The 22,097-nt window shown below is 44.1% G+C and overlaps 1 protein-coding gene across 4 annotated transcripts in view; it reads right to left on the bottom strand.

The window, feature by feature from the left end:
* The window catches only part of LOC134538301 (ras guanyl-releasing protein 3-like), a 224,174-nt gene that overhangs the window by 23,830 nt on the left and 178,247 nt on the right, over nucleotides 1-22,097 (bottom strand). For all 4 annotated transcript variants that reach the window (XM_063379494.1, XM_063379495.1, XM_063379492.1 and 1 more), the window contains exons 5-10: nucleotides 19,019-19,340; nucleotides 15,759-15,932; nucleotides 8,985-9,199; nucleotides 5,848-6,025; nucleotides 2,928-3,005; nucleotides 179-402 (exon numbers count right to left, since the gene is read on the bottom strand). In XM_063379494.1, coding sequence (XP_063235564.1) covers nucleotides 179-402; nucleotides 2,928-3,005; nucleotides 5,848-6,025; nucleotides 8,985-9,199; nucleotides 15,759-15,932; nucleotides 19,019-19,340 — 1,191 coding nt within the window. The remainder of the gene's footprint in view (nucleotides 1-178; nucleotides 403-2,927; nucleotides 3,006-5,847; nucleotides 6,026-8,984; nucleotides 9,200-15,758; nucleotides 15,933-19,018; nucleotides 19,341-22,097) is intronic.

Below are 22,097 nucleotides of genomic sequence, written 5' to 3'. Positions count from 1 at the left end.
CCCCCATACACAAATCCTGGCTACGCCACTGGTCCCTGCGGTGATGCCAAGCATGCGGGAGAGAGAGAGAGAGAGAGAGAGAGAGAAAGAGAGAGAGAAAGAGAAAGAGAGAGAGAGAAAGAGAGAGAGAAAGAGAAAGAGAGAGAGAGAAAGAGAGAGATGACCCCAGGAGACTCACTGGTCGGCGTCCAGCACGCAGAAGGACGCGATGAACGGGAAGTTGGTGGCGACGGCGTCGAACTCGTCGTGCGAGATGTAGCCGTCGCGGTCGTTGTCGTAGTTGTTGAAGACGGCCTCCACCATGGCGTCCACGTGCTTCTCGATGGTCTGCGGGTCGGGAGGCGGGCAGGGCCCGGCCGCCCACTCGGCGAACAGCACGGACTGCGTCGGCGAGCACTGGGGCTGCGGACACACACAAGCACGCCCCTCTCGTCAGCCGGGCCACACGCCGGTGACTCGCGCGGAGGTGTCCCGCGGCCCCAATGGCCCCCACATTCGATTACGGGCCCTGGACCCAGGATCGTTGACGGTGGGCAGGGGAAAAAAAAAAGGGGGGGGGGGCAATTTTACAGTCACACAGAGAAATAGGTTTGTTTGAATCAAACAAATATTTGTTTATATTATGGCGAAACAAATATCTACTTGGTGGAACAAAACATTTTGTCAGCTTAACCAAACTCGGTAAGTACCTAATAAAAATGATTTGTTACGCCTAACCAAATATACATTTGAGTTGACAAAATCATTTTTTTTTTGGGTTAACAGAATCTTTCCTACTACAAAAAAAAATTTGTTTGAATTAACAAAATATATTTATTCCGCCATATGTAAACGAATATTTTGTTGAGGCAAACAAACCTTTCTCTCAGTGGCACGTGCTGATTTATAATTGCATGGTTATTTCTTACCCACACACTTTTTTAGAATGTCATTTAACCTTAAAATACAGGGGTATAATTATTATGGTTACTAGATATTTTATAAGTCCACACTAAGCTTTATTTATGTAATTACTTTACTTTTAAAACAACCACAGCGAGTAAGTGTGTATTTATTTTCACACGCTGAGATAAAAATAAAATTTGGCTCGGCCCAGGGGTCCACCCAGACCCCCAACCCCCTTGTGAGGGCCATGCGTGGCGGGGTCACAGGGATTCCGCGAGTCAGGACGAATGTCGTACAAATATAGGGACCGGAAAAATTCAGCGGGTTCATTGACCTCCAGAATGGACCCCACAGTCCTCTACACATACTCGTGGAAATGACACTAGTTCTTTGGCTGCTGACTCATCAGTAGAGACATGCAAAATTCGCGGATTCATTTCGCGATAGGCTAGCATCAAAACAACTATACCTTCGTACCGTTTCTGCGATTGGCCCACATTTTATCCGGGGAACTGTGAGCCAATGGGAAACACTAAACCAAGAATGTGCCGAATTACGGACAGCCTAGTTGAGACGTCTCACGCGTCAGTAGCCAATGAACAGGTGTTATTTCCGCGAGTATTTAAAGGACTGTGGAGTCTATCCTAGAGGTCAATTAATCCGCGAATTTTGCAGGTCTCTACTCATGAGGCTCTCAACCAGGTTGATACACTTTCTTGGTTTAGGGTTTCCCCATTGGCTACCAGTTAGTTCCCCAGATAAAATGTGGGACAGTCGCAGAAGCGGTGCGAAGGTATACTTGTTTGAATGTTAGCTTACCGAGAAATGAAACCCGCGAATTTTTCCGGTCCCTACATATAAAGCAAGCACAATCATTGTCAAATAACTTTCTTTCAAGGAGTTTGGGGTGTTCCGCCAAAAGAAAAGTTGATCATAGGTATCCCTGGCCGGAAAAAAAAATAGGAACCGCTACTCTATGCACTCGGGAAAATTACGCCATCTCATTGGCTACTGACTCGTGAAACCTGTTCACTGACGCCCCATCCATGCTACGTCCTTGGGCTAAAACAAGACCCCCGTCAGCTGAATTTGATATCTTATCTTGTATCTTACACTACGTACGAAAGGCACTTACTCAACAGTGTTACTTAAACAGCGGTAAAAAATTTTCGCAGATAGTGTCAATAATTATGATTACTTTCGTGAAATTCAGAGCTTTCAAACAAACATCTGATGACAAAAAAATAACCCAATTCTGCCAAAGAAAAAAAAGCACAAAAAAAATCAGTCGTGATTAATGCAAAAGTTTACAAAAATTAAATAATCCAGAACGCAGAAGGACGTTATGAACAGGACGTAAAACACTGTCTGCGGACGATGATATTTCGTTGAGTCAGATTATTTTAATATTTTTGTAAAAAATGAAATAAATAAAACAATTTTCTTTTTTCTATGCAATACAACTTTATTTTATTTGTGATGGAAGTACGCAGTGTAAATAAAGTTAAGATACTCGCGACAGAAATAAGTCGTCCGTAAAAAAAAAAAAAAGTTCAATTTCAAATTCGCGTATGAGTATAATTTTTTTAATTTAGTGAGCATTTTCCTGCCATTATGGCATTTGAAAAATCAACACAACAAAAAAAAATTAATACAAAAATGTTAAGCATTCATGAAAGAAATTAGAATTATATTTAAAAATTCTAAGAAGAGTGTAAATGGCGTATCGGGGACAGGCTTCAGTTTGAGGATTGAAAATGGCGTCGATACCGACCACCATCTTGGATTTTTTTATGGAAAAATTTCCACAAATTTTCCTCAAAAACGTCTAAAAAAATCATTAAATTTACTTGAAATTTTTTTTTTCTAACACAGGAATTTTCCCCTAGAAATAGGGAAATTTTTAATAATTTTGGTGAATTTATGAAGACATTTTCCCTAAAAATTGAAGATGGCAGTCGGTCATTGACCCCATCTTCAATCATCAGCCGGAAGCTTGTCTCCCACTCGCCAGTTCCACACTACTATTACCTACAACTTACCGATGAACTGTTCCTTGGCTCTCTTGCTAAGGAGAGCTCATAGATTTCATCTTCCGTGTATGAAAGATCCAGTGAACACTACAATAAAAAAAAACAAAGAGTTGTATTATTACCATTTAATACTAGCAACAATAATAATAATTGGTTCAAACTTAAAATTTTTGCTACTATGATCATGCTGTCAACCCAAACCCAAAAAAAAGTTTGTCATTTAGCAGGTAGAATTAGCATTTAGCTTAATATAAATAATATTATATCTATATTCGCAAGTATAATGTCTTAAAAATTAATTCTGTATTCCAGCATAGTATAATATTGGTTCCTCTTGCGGCAGGAGTAGGAGTGTGGATACGGGAGCCGATGTCCGCCATCTTGGATTCTTACGTCACGGCTGCCATCTTGGATGATCTTTGACCTTGACCATCAAAATTAGCCAAATAATGCCAAAAATGAGTGAAAATTTTCCCAAAATCAGGGAATTTTTTTTCAGTTGAATTTTGGAATTTTTCCCGAATTTATAGCTAAATAAATACAGATTTCCAAGATGGCAGTAAAATGTCAAGATGGCGGGTGCCCTGGTAGTAAATAATTGCTGCACTCTAGCCGATAAAAATTAACTAACATGATGGTAGTGCCTTCTAGCAGATGAAAACAATATGTCGGATCAAAGATAGTAACCTCCAGCAGACGAAAACAAGATGGCGGCCTTGACGTTATACTAGCTGGTGATATATATATACCTTGTCATTAGTGGTGGGAGGTCAGTCTGTCAGTGACCTCCATGGAGGAAGGATACGTCGCCATTTTTATTTTTGCTCTCACCGCGTTCAAACCATATTCCTTATTACTTATTACTAATTCATTTATTTGTCGGAGTAAACTTAGCCACGTGCGTGTGCAGATCCACCTGGCAGAGGACGGCCAGGTGAGCGTGTACAGTCGCAACCAGGAGAACAACACCAGCAAGTACCCGGACATCGTCGCGCGACTGTCCAATGCAGTGGTGGACAAGGTCTCCTCGTGCATCCTGGACACGGAGGCCGTGGCGTGGGACCGCCAGACCGGCCAGATCCTGCACTTCCAAGTCCTCAGCACCAGGAAGAGAAAGGCAAGGCTTGCCCTGGAGTCGCTCACTCGTGACAGCCATCCTTCTTAACTCATTAAGGCTCGTTTGCACATGTGGGTACGTAAGTGGGTTTTTAATTAACATTTTATTAAAATTTGGTTAGTCGAATTTTTACAAATTTAAAACTTTTCCCATTAAAATCTTATCATAATTACGGATTTTCAAGACGGAGGACGTGACTTCATAATCCAAGATGGGAAAGTGTTTTTATTAAAATTATAATTAATTAATAAATTTTTAATAATTTTACCATTTTTACCGTATTAAAAACTTAATAATTACACATTTTCAAGATGGCGACCGTATCGAAAATTGCAACGATGTCACAATTTTAAATGACGGCCATGTCATCCTAATTGTCAAGGTCATTACCTCGGCGGCTAATAACAACTTGCTTTTAGGACTCTTAAGCCACTTTTAGGATATTCCAAGCCATTGACATTTTTGAGGACTAAAACGGGAATGTTTTCTTCAAAACGGGGATTTTTCCTTCGAAATAGGTAAATTTTTATTTTTATGAATTTTTTGAGATTTTTGGTGATTTTTCCCCAAAAAATTCGATATTTTGGTTAATTTTGGGAAATTTTTTAGGAATTTTGAGTCTTTTTTGGCATTTTTGAGAAATGTTGAAGGTCAAGGTCATCCAAGATGGCCGCTGTGAAGTCAGAATCCAAGATGGCGGACTTCAGCTCCCGGATCCACACTTCTACTCCTACCGCAGGAGGAACCAATATACTGTATACTACTCAGCTTGTAGCAATCCAGAACTTTCTGCCCCCTCATGTGCTGTACATAATGTTGGTGTCTAAAGATGACTACAAAGGTATCACTTAGTTTTGTAAATTATTATAAAAGTATGCTGGTTTGTTGTAGACGTATTAAAAATTTTTTTAATACCAGCTGGGTTTGTAGATTGAGGATTCTCCACCGACAAGCGGAGAGCACCCACGCTGAGAATATTCTACAAGTCATATACATTTGCCTGTTTTGCCTGAATTTATTCTGTGTAGTTAAAGATGCTTTCGAGGGAAGATGCACTCGAGGAAAAAAAAAACTTATTAATAATCATGTACTGAACGGCCACAGTATAAAGCCTTCAGTTAATATTATTTTTTTTAAGAGGAAATATCTTAAATAAAATGACATCCCAAAACGTGTGACTGGTTGTAAGTTTCTTAACATTATGCAAATAATATTTTTAAATCATCATATTTAGTTGCAAAGTAGTCTGGTACAACAGTATTATCTTGTACTACATTAAAAGAGTACACAGATGCTGCAATCAAATAAATATACTTAACATGCACGGAATTTCATGACAAAAAATTCATACATGTATTTCACCAGCTACATGTTGACGTGAGGTGGGAACATAAACTGGAGCTCACTTGGAGTATGTTCACCAGCTACATGTTGACGTGAGGTGGGAACGTAAACTAGAGCTCAATCGGAGTATGCTCACCAACTACATGTTGACGCGAGGTGGTAACATAAATTGGAGCTCAATTGGAGTATGTTCACCAGCTACATGTTGACTTGAGGTGGGAACATAAACTGGAGCTCACTTGGAGTATGTTCACTAGCTACATGTTGACTTGAGGTGGGAACATAAACTGGAGCTCACTTGGAGTATGTTCACCAACTACATGTTGATGTGACATTGGAACATAAACTGGAGCTCACTCGGAGTATGTTCACCAGCTACGTTGACGTGAGGAGGGAACATAAACTGGAGCTCACTGGAGCACGTTCACCAGATACATGTTGACGTTGGAAACACAAACGGGAGCTCACCCGGAGAGTGTTCACCAGGTCCATGTTGACCTCGATGGGCGGCGCGGAGTTCTGGAGGTCCTCCAACTCCTTGAACATCAAGGACAGCTGGGCCATCTTGCGCAGGTTGACCATCCCGCCGTCCAGCTTGTCCGGGAGCGCAGCGTGCAGCGAGATGATGTCCTTCAGGTGGATACCTCTGCAACACGTCAGTGGCCAGGCCTCGATGGTGAGTGAAGCTTGCGAGACCACTGTCTAATTGCACCGCACTGTGATAACCTTTGTTTGTCAATTGAATATAAATATTCCAGTTAAATCATAGATAGGGGCATGAAGATTTCGCGAAAAGATCTGAACACTTATTAGACTGCAACAAGGTATACCCGCAAATGTGGTTTCTTCCTTGTGATTGGCGGCCGTCTGTGAGGGAAGTCGTTGCCTTATTTGACCGAGCCACTACTCAGGACGCGTTGACTTCCGCACTGAATCACTGTGATTGGTGTTGTTACAATCGATATGAACCTGGAAGAAACTCACCCAATCACGAAACACAGACGATGCTACAGTGTTTTGACTTTCATCTAATCCCGAAATTTTTTCGCGAAATGAGCATGCCCCTAATCATAGAAATTATCATATTAATACATTATCATCAATACAACTGTATCATCACAAAACAGTGTTCGCAGTCAACTACTGACCACGAGGTATGAACAAAATATACGCTGAATAATTTTATTACGAACAAAGTAATAAGCTAACAACCAATTTCAACAAAACTCCTCAAAAATACTCTCCTTGGCTTAGCGATAGGCACTTATCCCAATGTTGACTCCATGATTGGAAGCATTTTTGGAAGGGCCTTCAGCTGCTCTGTCGTGGCCCTCTGAATGTCGGGAATGGAGTCAAAACGTTTTCCTTTTTAGCACGACCCATCTTTCTGGCCTCCGTTTCGTAAACAAAACTTAATGTCAACGCGTTGTTCGAAAACCACGATTAGAGATAGGCTACTTAAATTTCGCGCATTCATTAAGTCGCACACACACACACACACACACACAGTCACGCACTGTGTTCATGATTGGATCGCAGTTACTTTGACACGCCCTTTCCACGACCGTGAGCCAACGATGCCCAGCCATGAGAGATTTTAAGCGAATCAGGTAGTGCCGATTAACAAGTATAAAAATGTTCTCGCTAAGAAATAAACCAATGAGTAGAGACATGCAAAATTCGCGAATTCATTTCGCGATAGGCTAGCATCAAAACAACTATACCTTCGTACCGCTTCTGCGATTGGCCCACATTTTATCCGGGGAACTGTGAGCCAATGGGGAAACACTAAACCAAGAAAGTTCCGAATTACGGACAGCCTAGTTGAGACGTCTCACGCGTCAGTAGCCAATGAACAGGTGTCATTTCCGCGAGTATTTAAAGGACTGTGGAGTCTATTCTAGAGGTCAATGAATCCGCGAATTTTGCAGGTCTCTACCAATGAGAAAGCAAACATGGGTTGAGCACACCTGTGACTTTGAATTCTACCCTGAGACCAGAAGAATCCGCGAAATTTCCGGGTATCTCTCCATGACGCGTGACAGACACTGTAAACACGACCTCACTCTTCCGGCTCTGGAAGCCGACTGACAAGTCACAACTTGTTCAAACTTGACACTGACTATCTCAACGGATCAGGCTTGCGAGCTTACTACTTCAAGCAGTAGCTGCTATTAAAATTCATCAACCATATTTTTGTTATCACATCTCGTATCTAGGTTTTTTGTAACCGTAATAGATTTTCAGAACCTGGAATTTCGGCACTAGTCCTTCAACGGAACCGAAAATTCCCGGTACTTTTGGTAGTTGGTAGTTTTTTTTTTGCAGCAGCAGTCTATGGTTGAAGTAGTGATAGTTTTGAACGATTAAACAAGTTTCAGTGACCAAAAGTTAAAAGAGACACATACGTGTTTAAAAAATACTTTTGGCAAAAAAAATAAACATTTAAACAAATAGTTTCAAAGCACGCAAAATCACAGAATTATTAACTTAAGATAACATTTATTCTTTTTCATGACAAACTTAAAAGAAAAAAAAATCGTCATTTAAAGAATATTGGCGCAACAACCACACAGCAGCGTGGTGCCCTCTTGACTCACCCCACCCTTGCCTCGCCGGGGAGAGTATCATCGTGTTCCACTCAATAGGTCGGCACCCTCGCTGGTCCTCCAAAATCAGCGCCCTTTAAGGGTGGATTGGGAGTCAGCTTACAGATCGATTTTTAAGAATTCCAGAGCAAGTAAATTGAGACAGAACTGTCAAGGGATTATCCCCCCCCCCTTTTTTCGATCGGGAAGGTGTTTGGGCTTCAGCTATGACCAGAGGCCAGGGCTACCCATCCCAGCATAGTCACCACAGATCATTCCGACCTTACGGCCCCGGCATCCTCACGTTTCCCCTTCCACATGTGCGCCCTATCAGGGTAGGGTGGGATAAAACTTCCAGTTCGATTTATTTACACTCCAGAGCATAATTCAAACAGAACTGTTAGGGATCACTCCCTCTGGTTTGATCGGGAGGGTATTAGACCAGCGGCTGGGGCCACCCATGGGCGTCGCAAGCGGGGGGGACGGGGGGAACACGTTCCCACCAATAATAAAAGTCTTCAATTTCTTCCCCTCCAATAATATATTTAGTTTCGTAGTTATATTAAAAATATGATTTTTGTGATACAACCCATATGTTGTGCATGGTGCAATTAGTCCAGTCGTGGTAATGTAAGCACTGTGTTTTTACAAATTTGTTCTCTGAAATTTTCTTTTATAAAAAATAAATTATACATTGCAACCAACTATAATTAGAATATTTAGGAAAGAAAAATGCCTAAAAACCACTTTTTTGCACCTTCAAACCCCAAATTTTCCCGGGGGAGGAATACCGGACCCCCTCCCCTATTTTCCAGGGGATGGATATTCCTCAACAACTAAATCAATTGCAGTCCCCCCCAAAAAATATATCCTTGCGACGCCCATAGGGCCACCAAACCAGTATGGTAACCACCTCGGCTCACTTAGCTAACTAGACAGTTGTCTGTGTTCTTGGAGAGTATCAGAGGACAGTGACCTTGGCTGTACCAAAGTGGAGATCGGGGACTCGGGACTCACAGGATGGGTATCTTGAATCCAGCGCTGTCGCCCAGCGAGCGCCTGTAGTTGCCGAAGTTGTTGCTGGCGGACAGCAGCTCCGCCAGCTCGGCCAGCTGGCGCTTGGACTCGTGCGGCACGCACGCCGCCGTGCGGGAGAGCCGCGCCAGCGCGCTGTGGCTCACGCTGCCCACCACCGCCATCAGCGAGTTGTAGTTCTGCAGCTCCAGCAGTCTCTGCGCCGCACACGGGACACACGGGACATCGCACTCCGCGCCGCTTGACGCCACCACTGTCATCAAAACCCAGGGGCTGCGAGGCAGTTCGCACTCCCCGCTGCTAGATGCCACCACTGCCATTAAAACCCAGGGGCTGCGAGGCAGTTCGCACTCCCGCCGCTAGATGCCACCACTGTCATCGAAACCCAGGGGCTGCGAGGCAGTTCGCACTCCCGCCGCTAGATGCAACCACTGCCATCAAAACCCAGGGGCTGCGAGGCAGTTCGCACTCCCGCTGCTAGATGCTACCACTGCCATTAAAACCCAGGGGCTGCGAGGCAGTTCACACTCCCCGCTGCTAGATGCCACCACTGCCATTAAAACCCAGGGGCTGCGAGGCAGTTCGCACTCCCCGCTGCTAGATGCCACCACTGCCATTAAAACCCAGGGGCTGCGAGGCAGTTCGCACTCCCGCCGCTAGATGCCACCACTGTCATCGAAACCCAGGGGCTGCGAGGCAGTTCGCACTCCCGCCGCTAGATGCAACCACTGCCATCAAAACCCAGGGGCTGCGAGGCAGTTCGCACTCCCGCTGCTAGATGCTACCACTGCCATTAAAACCCTGGGGCTGCGAGGCAGTTCGCACTCCGGCCGCTAGATGCAACCACTGTCATCAAAACCCAGGGGCTGCAAGACAGTTCGCACTCCCGCCGCTAGATGCCACCACTGTCATCAAAACCCAGGGGCTGCGAGGCAGTTCGCACTCCCCGCTGCTAGATGCCACCACTGCCATTAAAACCCAGGGGCTGCGAGGCAGTTCGCACTCCCCGCTGCTAGATGCCACCACTGTCATCAAAACCCAGGGGCTGCGAGGCAGTTCACACTCCCCGCTGCTAGATGCCACCACTGCCATTAAAACCCAGGGGCTGCGAGGCAGTTCGCACTCCCGCCGCTAGATGCCACCACTGTCATCAAAACCCAGGGGCTGCGAGACAGTTCGCACTCCCGCCGCTAGATGCCACCACTGTCATCAAAACCCAGGGGCTGCGAGACAGTTCGCACTCCCGCCGCTAGATGCCACCACTGCCATCAAAACCCAGGGGCTGCGAGGCAGTTCGCACTCCCGCCGCTAGATGCTACCACTGCCATTAAAACCCAGGGCTGCGAGAAAGTTCGCACTCCCGCCGCTAGATGCCACCACTGTCATCAAAACCCAGGGGCTGCGAGGCAGTTCGCACTCCCGCCGCTAGATGCAACCACTGCCATCAAAACCCAGGGGCTGCGAGGCAGTTCGCACTCCCCGCTGCTAGATGCCACCACTGCCATTAAAACCCAGGGGCTGCGAGGCAGTTCACACTCCCCGCTGCTAGATGCCACCACTGCCATTAAAACCCAGGGGCTGCGAGGCAGTTCGCACTCCCCGCTGCTAGATGCCACCACTGCCATTAAAACCCAGGGGCTGCGAGGCAGTTCGCACTCCCGCCGCTAGATGCCACCACTGTCATCGAAACCCAGGGGCTGCGAGGCAGTTCGCACTCCCGCCGCTAGATGCAACCACTGCCATCAAAACCCAGGGGCTGCGAGGCAGTTCGCACTCCCGCTGCTAGATGCTACCACTGCCATTAAAACCCTGGGGCTGCGAGGCAGTTCGCACTCCGGCCGCTAGATGCAACCACTGTCATCAAAACCCAGGGGCTGCAAGACAGTTCGCACTCCCGCCGCTAGATGCCACCACTGTCATCAAAACCCAGGGGCTGCGAGGCAGTTCGCACTCCCCGCTGCTAGATGCCACCACTGCCATTAAAACCCAGGGGCTGCGAGGCAGTTCGCACTCCCCGCTGCTAGATGCCACCACTGTCATCAAAACCCAGGGGCTGCGAGGCAGTTCACACTCCCCGCTGCTAGATGCCACCACTGCCATTAAAACCCAGGGGCTGCGAGGCAGTTCGCACTCCCCGCTGCTAGATGCCACCACTGCCATTAAAACCCAGGGGCTGCGAGGCAGTTCGCACTCCCCGCTGCTAGATGCCACCACTGTCATCAAAACCCAGGGGCTGCGAGGCAGTTCACACTCCCCGCTGCTAGATGCCACCACTGCCATTAAAACCCAGGGGCTGCGAGGCAGTTCGCACTCCCGCCGCTAGATGCCACCACTGTCATCAAAACCCAGGGGCTGCGAGACAGTTCGCACTCCCGCCGCTAGATGCCACCACTGTCATCAAAACCCAGGGGCTGCGAGACAGTTCGCACTCCCGCCGCTAGATGCCACCACTGCCATCAAAACCCAGGGGCTGCGAGGCAGTTCGCACTCCCGCCGCTAGATGCTACCACTGCCATTAAAACCCAGGGCTGCGAGAAAGTTCGCACTCCCGCCGCTAGATGCCACCACTGTCATCAAAACCCAGGGGCTGCGAGACAGTTCGCACTCCCACCGCTAGATGCCACCACTGCCATTAAAACCCAGGGGCTGCGAGGCAGTTCGCACTCCCGCCGCTAGATGCCACCACTGTCATCAAAACCCAGGGGCTGCGAGACAGTTCGCACTCCCACCGCTAGATGCCACCACTGTCATCAAAACCCAGGGGCTGCGAGGCAGTTCGCCTTCCGGCCGCTAGATGCTACCACTGTCATCAAAACCCAGGGGCTGCGAGGCAGTTCGCACTCCCGCTGCTAGATGCTACCACTGCCATTAAAACCCTGGGGCTGCGAGGCAGTTCGCACTCCGGCCGCTAGATGCAACCACTCTCATCAAAACCCAGGGGCTGCAAGACAGTTCGCACTCCCGCCGCTAGATGCCACCACTGTCATCAAAACCCAGGGGCTACGAGACAGTTCGCACTCCCGCCGCTAGATGCCACCACTGCCATCAAAACTCAGGGGCTGCGAGGCAGTTCGCACTCCCGCCGCTAGATGCCACCACTGTCATCAAAACCCAGGGGCTGCGAGACAGTTCGCACTCCCGCCACTAGATGCCACCACTGCCATCAAAACCCAGGGGATGCGAGGCAGTTCGCACTCCCGCCGCTAGATGCCACCACTGTCATCAAAACCCAGGGGCTGCGAGACAGTTCGCACTCCCGCCGCTAGATGCCACCACTATCATCAAAACCCAGGGGCTGCGAGGCAGTTCGCACTCCTCGCCGCCAGATGCCACTACTGACACGCAGCGTCTCTGCATGATTACGTGGTGAGTGTGCGAGTGCAGTTGCACTTTCTCTTGGAAAAATAAAACATAGCAAATCAACTAAAGAGTATAAACAAATATGTCTGCCACTACATTTAGCTGATGGACTGATTGTTTGGACTGACAGTTTGGCTGGCAAGAGACTGTTCCCACACACGGTTAGAGAGCCCGCAGTCCGATTAGATGGTAAGCCATCAGTTCGTTAGTCTATTAGGTCCGTCTGATCAGTCCACCGTACTTGCACACACATGCGGCAGTTAAGACTGTTTAGTTTCGACTGATAAGTCCGAATTATCAGTTCGGCTAATTGTTGCGCCATATTGAAAATGGCGACCGACTTTTCTAGAAGAAAACTAGAAGTGTATTTTTACAAGAAATCTTTAGAGTAAAAAATAAAGTTTTTTTTCTAAGCAAAATCTTGTGTACGCCCAAAAAACATTTGAATAAGTGTAGTGTCTGCAATGTGGAAACAGTTTTAAATGACTTTGTTTATCAAAGTAACTTTTTTTTTAACGACGGATATTCCGATGCATAGACTACTTACTAACCAACTTCAGACGTGGTCAAGCACCGTTTCCGCAATGTTTTGGGCGTGTACAAGATGGCGACGGCAAGGTTAAAATAGTGACTTCAACTACGTCACAGCATGCCGTCTCCTGACAATTCCTAACTCCATAGGTACACAACACGCCGCCAGGTTCGCTGACAACACTTGTCTCTAGTATTTCTCACGAGTTTCCTACATTGTCCCCTATTACAAAATCTGGTCAAACTACACACACGACACGTCGAGACATACAGGCTGGTAATATTCCTTTCTCCCTTCTAGGGAAATGTCACTGGAAAAAAAAATACACAACTTGGTTCCAACTGTATTGCCATCAAAATTTTCAAATAATTTTGGAGTTTCGAATTTAAAATTTTTCTTTTAGAGTGTTTACAACTGTAGTAATACTATCAAAAGACACTGTTCTACAGTATTCTAAAAACAAAACAAAAAAAGAAAAATTAAAAATATACTTTGGTACACATATAATTATTGAAAGCATACAAAGTATTAATTTTAATATTAACTATCTGGGTGGTATCAATCTGGAAACAGAGGGCGCAATTTGCTCTGTAACTTAATCTGCGTGTGAGACAGGCTTAAGCAGTCCATTCAGGATGAGTCTGAATTTTACCGAGATGATTTGGCAGCAGGTTCACCAAAACAAAATAAGTTGAATGATTTTTCTGTAACAGCCGTATATTGATTGCTGTAACAAAATTATTCCACTAAAATAATTCTGAGTAACACATTTATTTCCCACATATTTTGGTGACCTGTTACCATCTTCCAATTATTTTAACTTAATCATGTACATCAGTGACCAGAAATTTGCGATGGTTTTAAAACCTTCTGTCAACTGAACATAGTTCAAACGCTCAGAAGTCAATCTTAAAATACTTTCTCCACTATCTCCAATAAAAAATTCAAAGACGTACATAAGCCTTACGAAGCACTTCACACCATGAAGTCCTTTAGAGTTTTTTTGCAACTTATTTTGTCGTAATGATCCTGCAGCCCAAGTTTACTGGTAGAATTCAGACTCACCCTGTATGCACTGCACTGCTATAGTAGCTCTCATGCTTAGTTTTCAGTACATGGCAAATGGCACCAACTGTGGCCAGATTAATACCACACGGCTTGTTATTATTAAAATTAATATCCTCTATACTATCAATAATTATAAGTGTAAGTATATTTTTAATTGCTGTTTTTTTTTCTAAGATCATTGAAGAGTGCATTTAGATAATATGATTACAGTTTTAAACATTCTTATATATATATATAATTATAGTCAACGTTGTAAAACAAATATATAGGCTACATATACCAGCTGCAGTACCCGGCGTTGCCCGGGCTGAAAACAGGCTAATATATTGTCCGCCAGTTAAAGCGAAATGGATAGTGCTATTTATGACTGTGGTGGACCTAGAGAAATGGCATACAATTGCTGTTTGTATGTCTATGATCTATGGTTTTCTGATTACCTATGGCGATCAGTTGAACTATTTGGAAGTTGATGCGCTGCAGCGCCATCTAGCCGTGAGTTTAAAAAAAAATAGATAGCATAAAAACCTTCTCCATGAAAACAAAAACACTTTGATGTGCCAACTTTTATAACGATCAGTCAAACGGTGTCGGAGTTTATCAATGTCATACATACAAACATCCCCTCGTAAATATATATATTAAGCTAATATGGTTATTAGGAACCCATTCACGTCTGTTATCATGTTACTATCGAAAAACTATTGAAAGGCCTGGTGCAAAGTTATATCGCAAATACAGCACGGCTGAAACAAAAAGGCCGTCACATAATAAACTAGCTGCCTGACCCGGCTTCGCACGGCTATACTAATGGAAAAAGATTAATCCACATCTCCCATTTACAGTAATGGTAAATAAAAAAAAATCAGTGGAAATTTATTACAATGCTGTATAATGTACCGGAGAGAAAATGAATAGCACCGATGGTTTCCCGACTCGTGCACGCAACGTACAACTGATGTACCCGTACTTCGCTACGGCAGTCTACAGGCAGATCACACTTGCACCGCTCATTATACATGACCCTCCTTGTGGGTACGCCACTGCCGTGCGATGCCCGTAGCCATGGAGACGCAGAAGGCATGAACAATGCAAAATCCTGTTCTCATGCAGACAAAGTAGCCACTTTTGCCTGGTTTTAACCACCCATTAGATCTAATTTTCAGAAAATGTCATCCTGCGTAACATAAGGAACATTACTGTGAAGTTTCAATTCTGTAAAATATATACTTGAAAAAAAGGGCAATTAAAAAACAAATAAAACACAGAGAGAGGAAAAAAAACAATAGTTTAGGTTTGCTATTTAAAGTGATAAAAAGTATTTAAATACTAATTGAACTCTTATGAGGGTACTGATTGCTTCGTTGTTAATATCACACGGGTGTTTTTTTTTTACTTGTATGGGAAAATTAAGAATGATAAGGCATCTAGTGCGTGGCAACAATGTTAATAGGCAATAGGAAATAAACTTCTAGCGCCTGGCGGCATTGTCAACACACACTTCGTACGTGTACTGCATGTTGTATCTAACCCCCTCCAACGCATTTGATTCTAAATTGTACTTTTAGTAAGGATCCCTAATGTTATTGATAATATAATATAGCCTATAGCCTTCCTCGATAAATGTACTATCCAACACTGAAAGAATTTTTTCAAATCGGACCAGTGGTTCCTGAGATTAGCGCGTTCAAACAAACAAACAAACAAACTCTTCAGCTTTATAATATTAGTATAGATAAAAGAATCCGCGACGCCCAGGAGCGACAGGCAGGGCTGGTGGGTGGAGGGTGGACTCTGACCTGCGCCACGGCCACGAACTTGGCGATGACGTCGGCGCGCTGCTGAGGCGTGGTGCGGCTCAGCACGGTGCACTGGATCCACTGCGTCAGGCCGTTGAACAGCGCCACCGAGCGCTCCAGCTTGGGCGCGTCCCGCAGCGAGCCCGACTCCGTGTACCTCCTGATGTCCTGGAACTGCGAGGCCGTCATTCCTCCCCCTTTCCCTCGCTCACGGCGACTGACTGGGGAAAAATATCCCCTCTACACTACAACACATTATAATTAGAGCCACGGAATTTTCGCGAATTCATTTAGTCGCAAGCTAGAATGCAAACCTCCACACTGTCGCACTGTGTTCATGATTGGACCGCAGTTATCTGGACACGCCCCTCTACGACCGTGAGCCAACGATGTCCAGCTAGGAGAGAAGTAAGCTAATCAGGTAGTGCCAAATAACAAGGATAAAAATGTTCTCGCTAACAAATCAACAAACGGGAAAGTAAACATGGGTCGAGCACACTTATAACTTTGAATTCTATCCTGAGGCCAGAGGAATCCGCGAAATTTCCGGGACTCTAATTGTAATTAGAGACCGGAAAAATTCGCGGATTCATTTCGTGATAGGCTGAAATTCAAACATGTGTACAATTCTGCTTGTTCTGCTATTGGCTCGCAGTTCAACTGGAGCTCTCTGGGCCAATGAGAGACTATCGACCAAAGAAGCGTCGAATCACAAGCTACCCAGTGGAGACGCCTCACAATTTAGTACCCAATGAACACGCGTGTTTACTTGAGAAATGCAGAGGATAATGGAGGCTATCATTGAATCCGCGAATTTTTCCGGTCTCTAATTATAATACTTAGGGGCAGGCATTTTTCGCGGAAATATCTGACAACCTATTAGACTGCCAACAAGGTACACCCGCACCTGTGGTTCCTTCCTTGTGATTGGCGGCCGTCTAGCGAGAGAATTCGTTGCCTTATTGGACCCAGCCACTCGGGACAAAGTTTTCTTCGGCACTGAATCACTGTGATTGGTGTTGTTACAGTCGATACGTACCTGGGACAAACTCAACCAATCACGAAACACAGACGATGCTACAGTGTTTTGACTTGCAGCTAGTCTCGAAATCTTTCCGCGAAATATGCATGCCCCTAGTAATACTGCGAAAGCTTTAACTACTGGAGGTACTGGGGTAACACAAAGCATAAACGCCCGGGTAAGAATCCGAACCCAAAATCACAGTACAAATATCTGTGATTTTTACATAAATACATAGATTTCATCCTCACTGTATATATAGTGTAGGATGTAATCTAAAAATCCTCTAAATTTGGAACAATTATTTTTGTTTGTAAATGTAACTGAAATGATAATACTTTCTATTAAATGATCATATTGTTATAATATATTTGGACACATGCCATTGATGTTTTGCACTGTTTGTCATGAAAATACTTCAAAAAAGCAAAACTGAAAGTTAATAATAATAATAATAATAATAATAATAACACAGAGAACAAATCAGCTTATGTCAATATAATAAAAAAAATTAAATATTACCAATAAATACTAAAAAATTGCAAATTAAATAAAAAATGTAATAAATAATTGAAAAAAATATATTTTCACATTAAATAATTATAAAATATACACCAGCAAAGAAGGAGGTTATCATAAATTATCCGACAGACGAGCACAGACCGTTCAAGAACCATTCAAAGAACGCATTTACTACAGTCCGAAAACACATTGGCACCAGCACTGCGTAAGACAGTTATGTCCGTTCCAAAACGACACGGTCACTTAACAAAATACAACCACTGTTTTTGTATCTAACGGTTAAGAAAAATTACCTTATTTGCAAAACACCTTATAGTTTATAAAACTAAAAAAAAATGCTTTTATCTTTGAATGAACTAAACATTAAAAAATAAAATTTTAAATTAAGTTTTTTTGTCCAATATCTGAATAATGCACCAAAACTCTGTGTAAAAGTGTGGAGAAGTCTCTTCTTTCATTTTCGTAATGACTATACATATCATAAAATTTTCGCAATGGCTGTATCCTAAAAAAATTTTTAATGAATATATCCTAAAATTAGTGATACCAAATCTATTACAAATCATATTGTTATTACTGATAGGAAATTTAAGACATATGATAACAAGCACCCCACGTTTATAGTTATACAGATTTTGTGGTGCTTTATTTGGCTGTTGGACAATTTTTAGTTAATTAAACGATAAAATAAGTTTCTTTTAGTTTTTTTAAATATAAGATTATTATTATCTTTGAAATATTTGTGCAATGGGAGTGCATGACTTGATGTAAACTTTTGGACATACGCCATTGCTAAGCTCATGTATGTCTGTAGAAGAAAACTACAAAAACACAAATGACAAAAACACAAATTAAGCAAAAAAAATTGCTGTTGTCAGGATATAAACACCACATAATATTCCATAACAGGAATATGGTCAACAAACAAAGAAAAACAAAGAATAATGGACTAACAGAACGAAAAAAAAAACCACAAATGATGACAGCACAAAAATATTGAACCCAAAAAAAATTCAGCACAACAGTTGAAACGTGACAAAAACACGACAAAAGCCAAAAGACGAAACAGACACAATAACTGCTATTTTTCCCTCGAAATAGAGAAATTTCTTGAGATTTTTTGACTGATTTTGTTTTCAAAAAACTGGAGATTTTTGCGGATTTTGGGGAATTTTGAAAGTTAAGGTGAAGGTTCAAGCGCATGGTCATCCAAGATGGCCGCCGTGACATCACAATATAAGATGGCGTAGATCGGCACCACTACTAGGTACATCCAGAAGCCAGTCCCAGGACCGGCTATTATACACTACTTTTGTTGATGTTGACTCTAAACTTTGAATATATATTTACTGTAATAGAAGTCGCGAGTGGATAGGATATACTCTACGTTTTTCAGGAGCGTATGATGAGCAGCTTGGGAACTTCGCCGCTGCAGTGCGGTGGTAGAGGGTGGGTGGAGGACAACGCGTGTTTGAGGGAGGGTGGGTGTGGGGAAGGGGGTGGTTTGAAAGAGTTCGACACTTGTCCGCTAGGGACCACCACAAGTCGATGCCCCTAGAGATGGTGGATGATTGCGGGCGGTGAATTAACCAACTACCTCAAAACCGTATTAGAAATTTTAACCTGGGCTGGCGACTTCTATACAGTATATATATATATATATATATATATTCAAAGCTCTGAACAAGTACCTCTTCGCGGGAATGGCGGGTTTTACCGTGATCCTCCTGATGACCTTGTGCTCGAGGTAGGTGATGTGCTCGGCTAGCTGCGCGGGCGCCAGCTGGTGCAGCACCAAGGACACCCGGCAGGACTTGACCAGGTCAGACTGCGGGGGCGGCGAAGAGCTCCCGCCGCCGCCGCCGCCGCCGCCGCCGCCGCAGCGGACCGACACGTGCCGCATCCAGTCGTAGGACGGCACGAGCGACAGGTCGAACAGCGCCGCCTCCGCAGCAGGCAGCGTGGACTGGAAGTCCCTGAGCGCGTTCGCCAGCGATGAGTCCACGTTGAAGTGGACCGGGAAGTTGGAGATCCAGTACCTGCGAGGCAGGAAAAATTTCGCGACAGTCTAAAATACGACTCGTCACACCTCAGTGCTGCCTCTGCCATCGGTTCACAACTCGCCTGGATGACTCCGGGGCCAATGAGAAACACCCGACCGAAGCTTTATACGAATCACAGGCTGCTACTCTGGGACGTCTCACAAAGACAGCCAGCCAAATGAGTGGGTTGCATTTGACCGAGTGCACGTAGAACTGTGGAGTTCATCCTACAGGTCATTGAACCCGCGAATTTTTTCCGGTCCCTACCAGTACGTGCAAGGCCGTTCGGCTAGAGTTTCAGCTTCCCTGGTGTTGGGAGACCAGGCGAGGAACACACACCCACACACACACACACACACACACCCACACACGCACACACACACACCCACACACACACACACACACACTATCATATATATCGTACTGTCAAAGTAATACGGCCACATGTCAAAAGTAGAAAATTTTAACACAATTAAACAAGAGAAGAGGCTATATTATTGCAATAACATGGTTAAATTTCAGACTTGCGTCCATCGCAACATGGTGTTTTGACAGTTATTATTTTATTTTTTCAAAATTCAGGTATGGCCTTATTACATTGGCTAAGATTGGCAGATGTTGTTGTTTTCATTGGCGATCATAACTGAATTTCACATTTTTTTTTTTTTAGATATGGCTCTATTACTTTGACAGTGCGATATATATATATATATATATATATATATATATATATATATATATATATATAAGGGTGGTCCTTATTTTTCAAAGTCTTAATTTCAAACAATTTTTTTTTCCTTTTGTTAAAAGATAAAAAACGAGCCCTCACTCATTAGGATCAGAGGTCGGGAACCCGTGCCGCATCGAGCCTGAAGTGTTGGGAGGACGAAGCGCTTCCCGGCGCGGGCGGGTCCGTGCAAGCCTCGACATGTCCGAAGCCTAGGTCCTCCCGCACTTCTCAGGTCTATTTCTCAGCTTGTCTCGAGCTGCGAAGCAAGGATGTGTTCCGATATGAGAAGTGCCGATAAAAAAACGTTTTATTTAGTGGGTTCAGTGTCTCGCCAAATTGGTGGTTGCAAGCTACACCCTCAAACAAGCAAGTACTTTCAGTTTTATTCTATAATTTACGGTAAGTGAAGTTGTCTCTTTGCCGAAAGTGCTTATTTATTGATAAGGGAGTGTTTAATTTTTTTTTTTGGGATAAGGCAATGATCCCTACGAAATCAATGCAACATTGCCAGGAAAAAACTCATTAAATTACATTCTCATTGGCGTAACCTACAAATGAGTTCTCATCGGTCATTAGAAACGCAGCGTGAGCGTGAGAATTAGTTCATATTATATTTAAATAATTTATTTCATATCGCGCATGCAAATTCTTTGGAGTTAATTAAAATAGAAGAAGATAGAATAGTTTTGCAGCTCCAAAGAGAATCTGGACGGAAAGGGTGTCTTGCCGGGATTGACAAGAAGACGACAAAACGGGAGGAACGGTCAGTCGAGACAGCCATTAAATTTGATGAAAGGAGGGCCAAAGAACAGGCTCACCGCGAGGGTAATATTAAATTTCACTTTTACGCAGAAAGTAGTTCTGAAGAGTCTGATTCATCCGACATAACGTACCTTCATCTAGTTTGTCCCTACCTTGTCCCACCCAAAAAACAGGACCCGCCGAAGAAAATTCCGATGAACCGGATAAAGTAATGCACGGTCGGGAAATGCATTTTCACGCCGAAGTTAATGGCAGCCTTAGATCGTTGTCAAATAAGTCAGCGGAATGCAGTATTCATTTTAGAAGCAGCAGTTGAAGCACTAGGCCTTAACATAACGGATATAGCTCTCAATAGGACTTCTCTACAAAGACATAGAGAAAGGTTGAGGAAAAATAACTATTTGAAAATTAAACAACTATTTCAAGAGGATGTGGCTAAGTTTGTAACTGTGCATTGGGACGGTAAGCTACTTCCAGCATTGAATGCGCGAGATCCAAAGCAAGAAAGGCTGCCAGTTATAGTTTCATATGATGGTAACAAAGAAAAGTTGTTGGGGGGTACCAAAATTAGAAAATAGTTCAGAAAGAGAGCAGGCCTCAGCTGTTTGGACTGTTCTGGGAGACTGGGGATTGCAAGAAAAATTTCAAATTTTGTGCTCCGACACTACTGCGTCTAATACAGGACTTTTCAGTGGCGCTGTAACGTATTTAGAGCAATATGCCGAAAAAGAGCTAATATACTCAGTAGCGGCCGGTATTAAAGAGCACAGGTGCACGTGCCACCCAGTTTTCTACAGAACATTTATTTATTTATTTTGTAGAGTTAAAAGTTCCTTTTTATCTACTTTTACCAGTTGCATCTACCAGAGTTACACTCGTCGCTTTGTTTGCATCTGTCACGGACGTCTGTTTTTATTTTTTCGATTGCGGCGATATGGCAACGCTGTAGTGTTCACAATGGATCTGTGCACGAAACGCGCTGCCTGCATGCCTGCCTCGGTCATTTTGCGCAAGCGCACGAAGGAATTACGTCACCTCCTACGAGACATTTAACACTGGACGAGTGCACGACTCTGGTGTGCTCGTGATTGTCCTGGCGTTTGGTTGCTCATTGATGGAGTTCCAAATTTCAGCACGCACAGCAGCACTGATCAGAGAAGTAAGTCATAACTTATGAATCAGCCCGGTAGATGCCAGTATTGTCCACTCTAATACTATCACCCCTAACCAAACAAACTTCGTTTTCAGTTTTTTACGTCCAG

This window comes from Bacillus rossius, chromosome 13, assembly GCF_032445375.1.
Source record: "Bacillus rossius redtenbacheri isolate Brsri chromosome 13, Brsri_v3, whole genome shotgun sequence".
Classification (NCBI taxonomy): domain Eukaryota; kingdom Metazoa; phylum Arthropoda; class Insecta; order Phasmatodea; family Bacillidae; genus Bacillus; species Bacillus rossius.
Note: the sequence above shows the minus strand (reverse complement) of the source record. Positions and strands in the feature narration are given on the sequence as shown.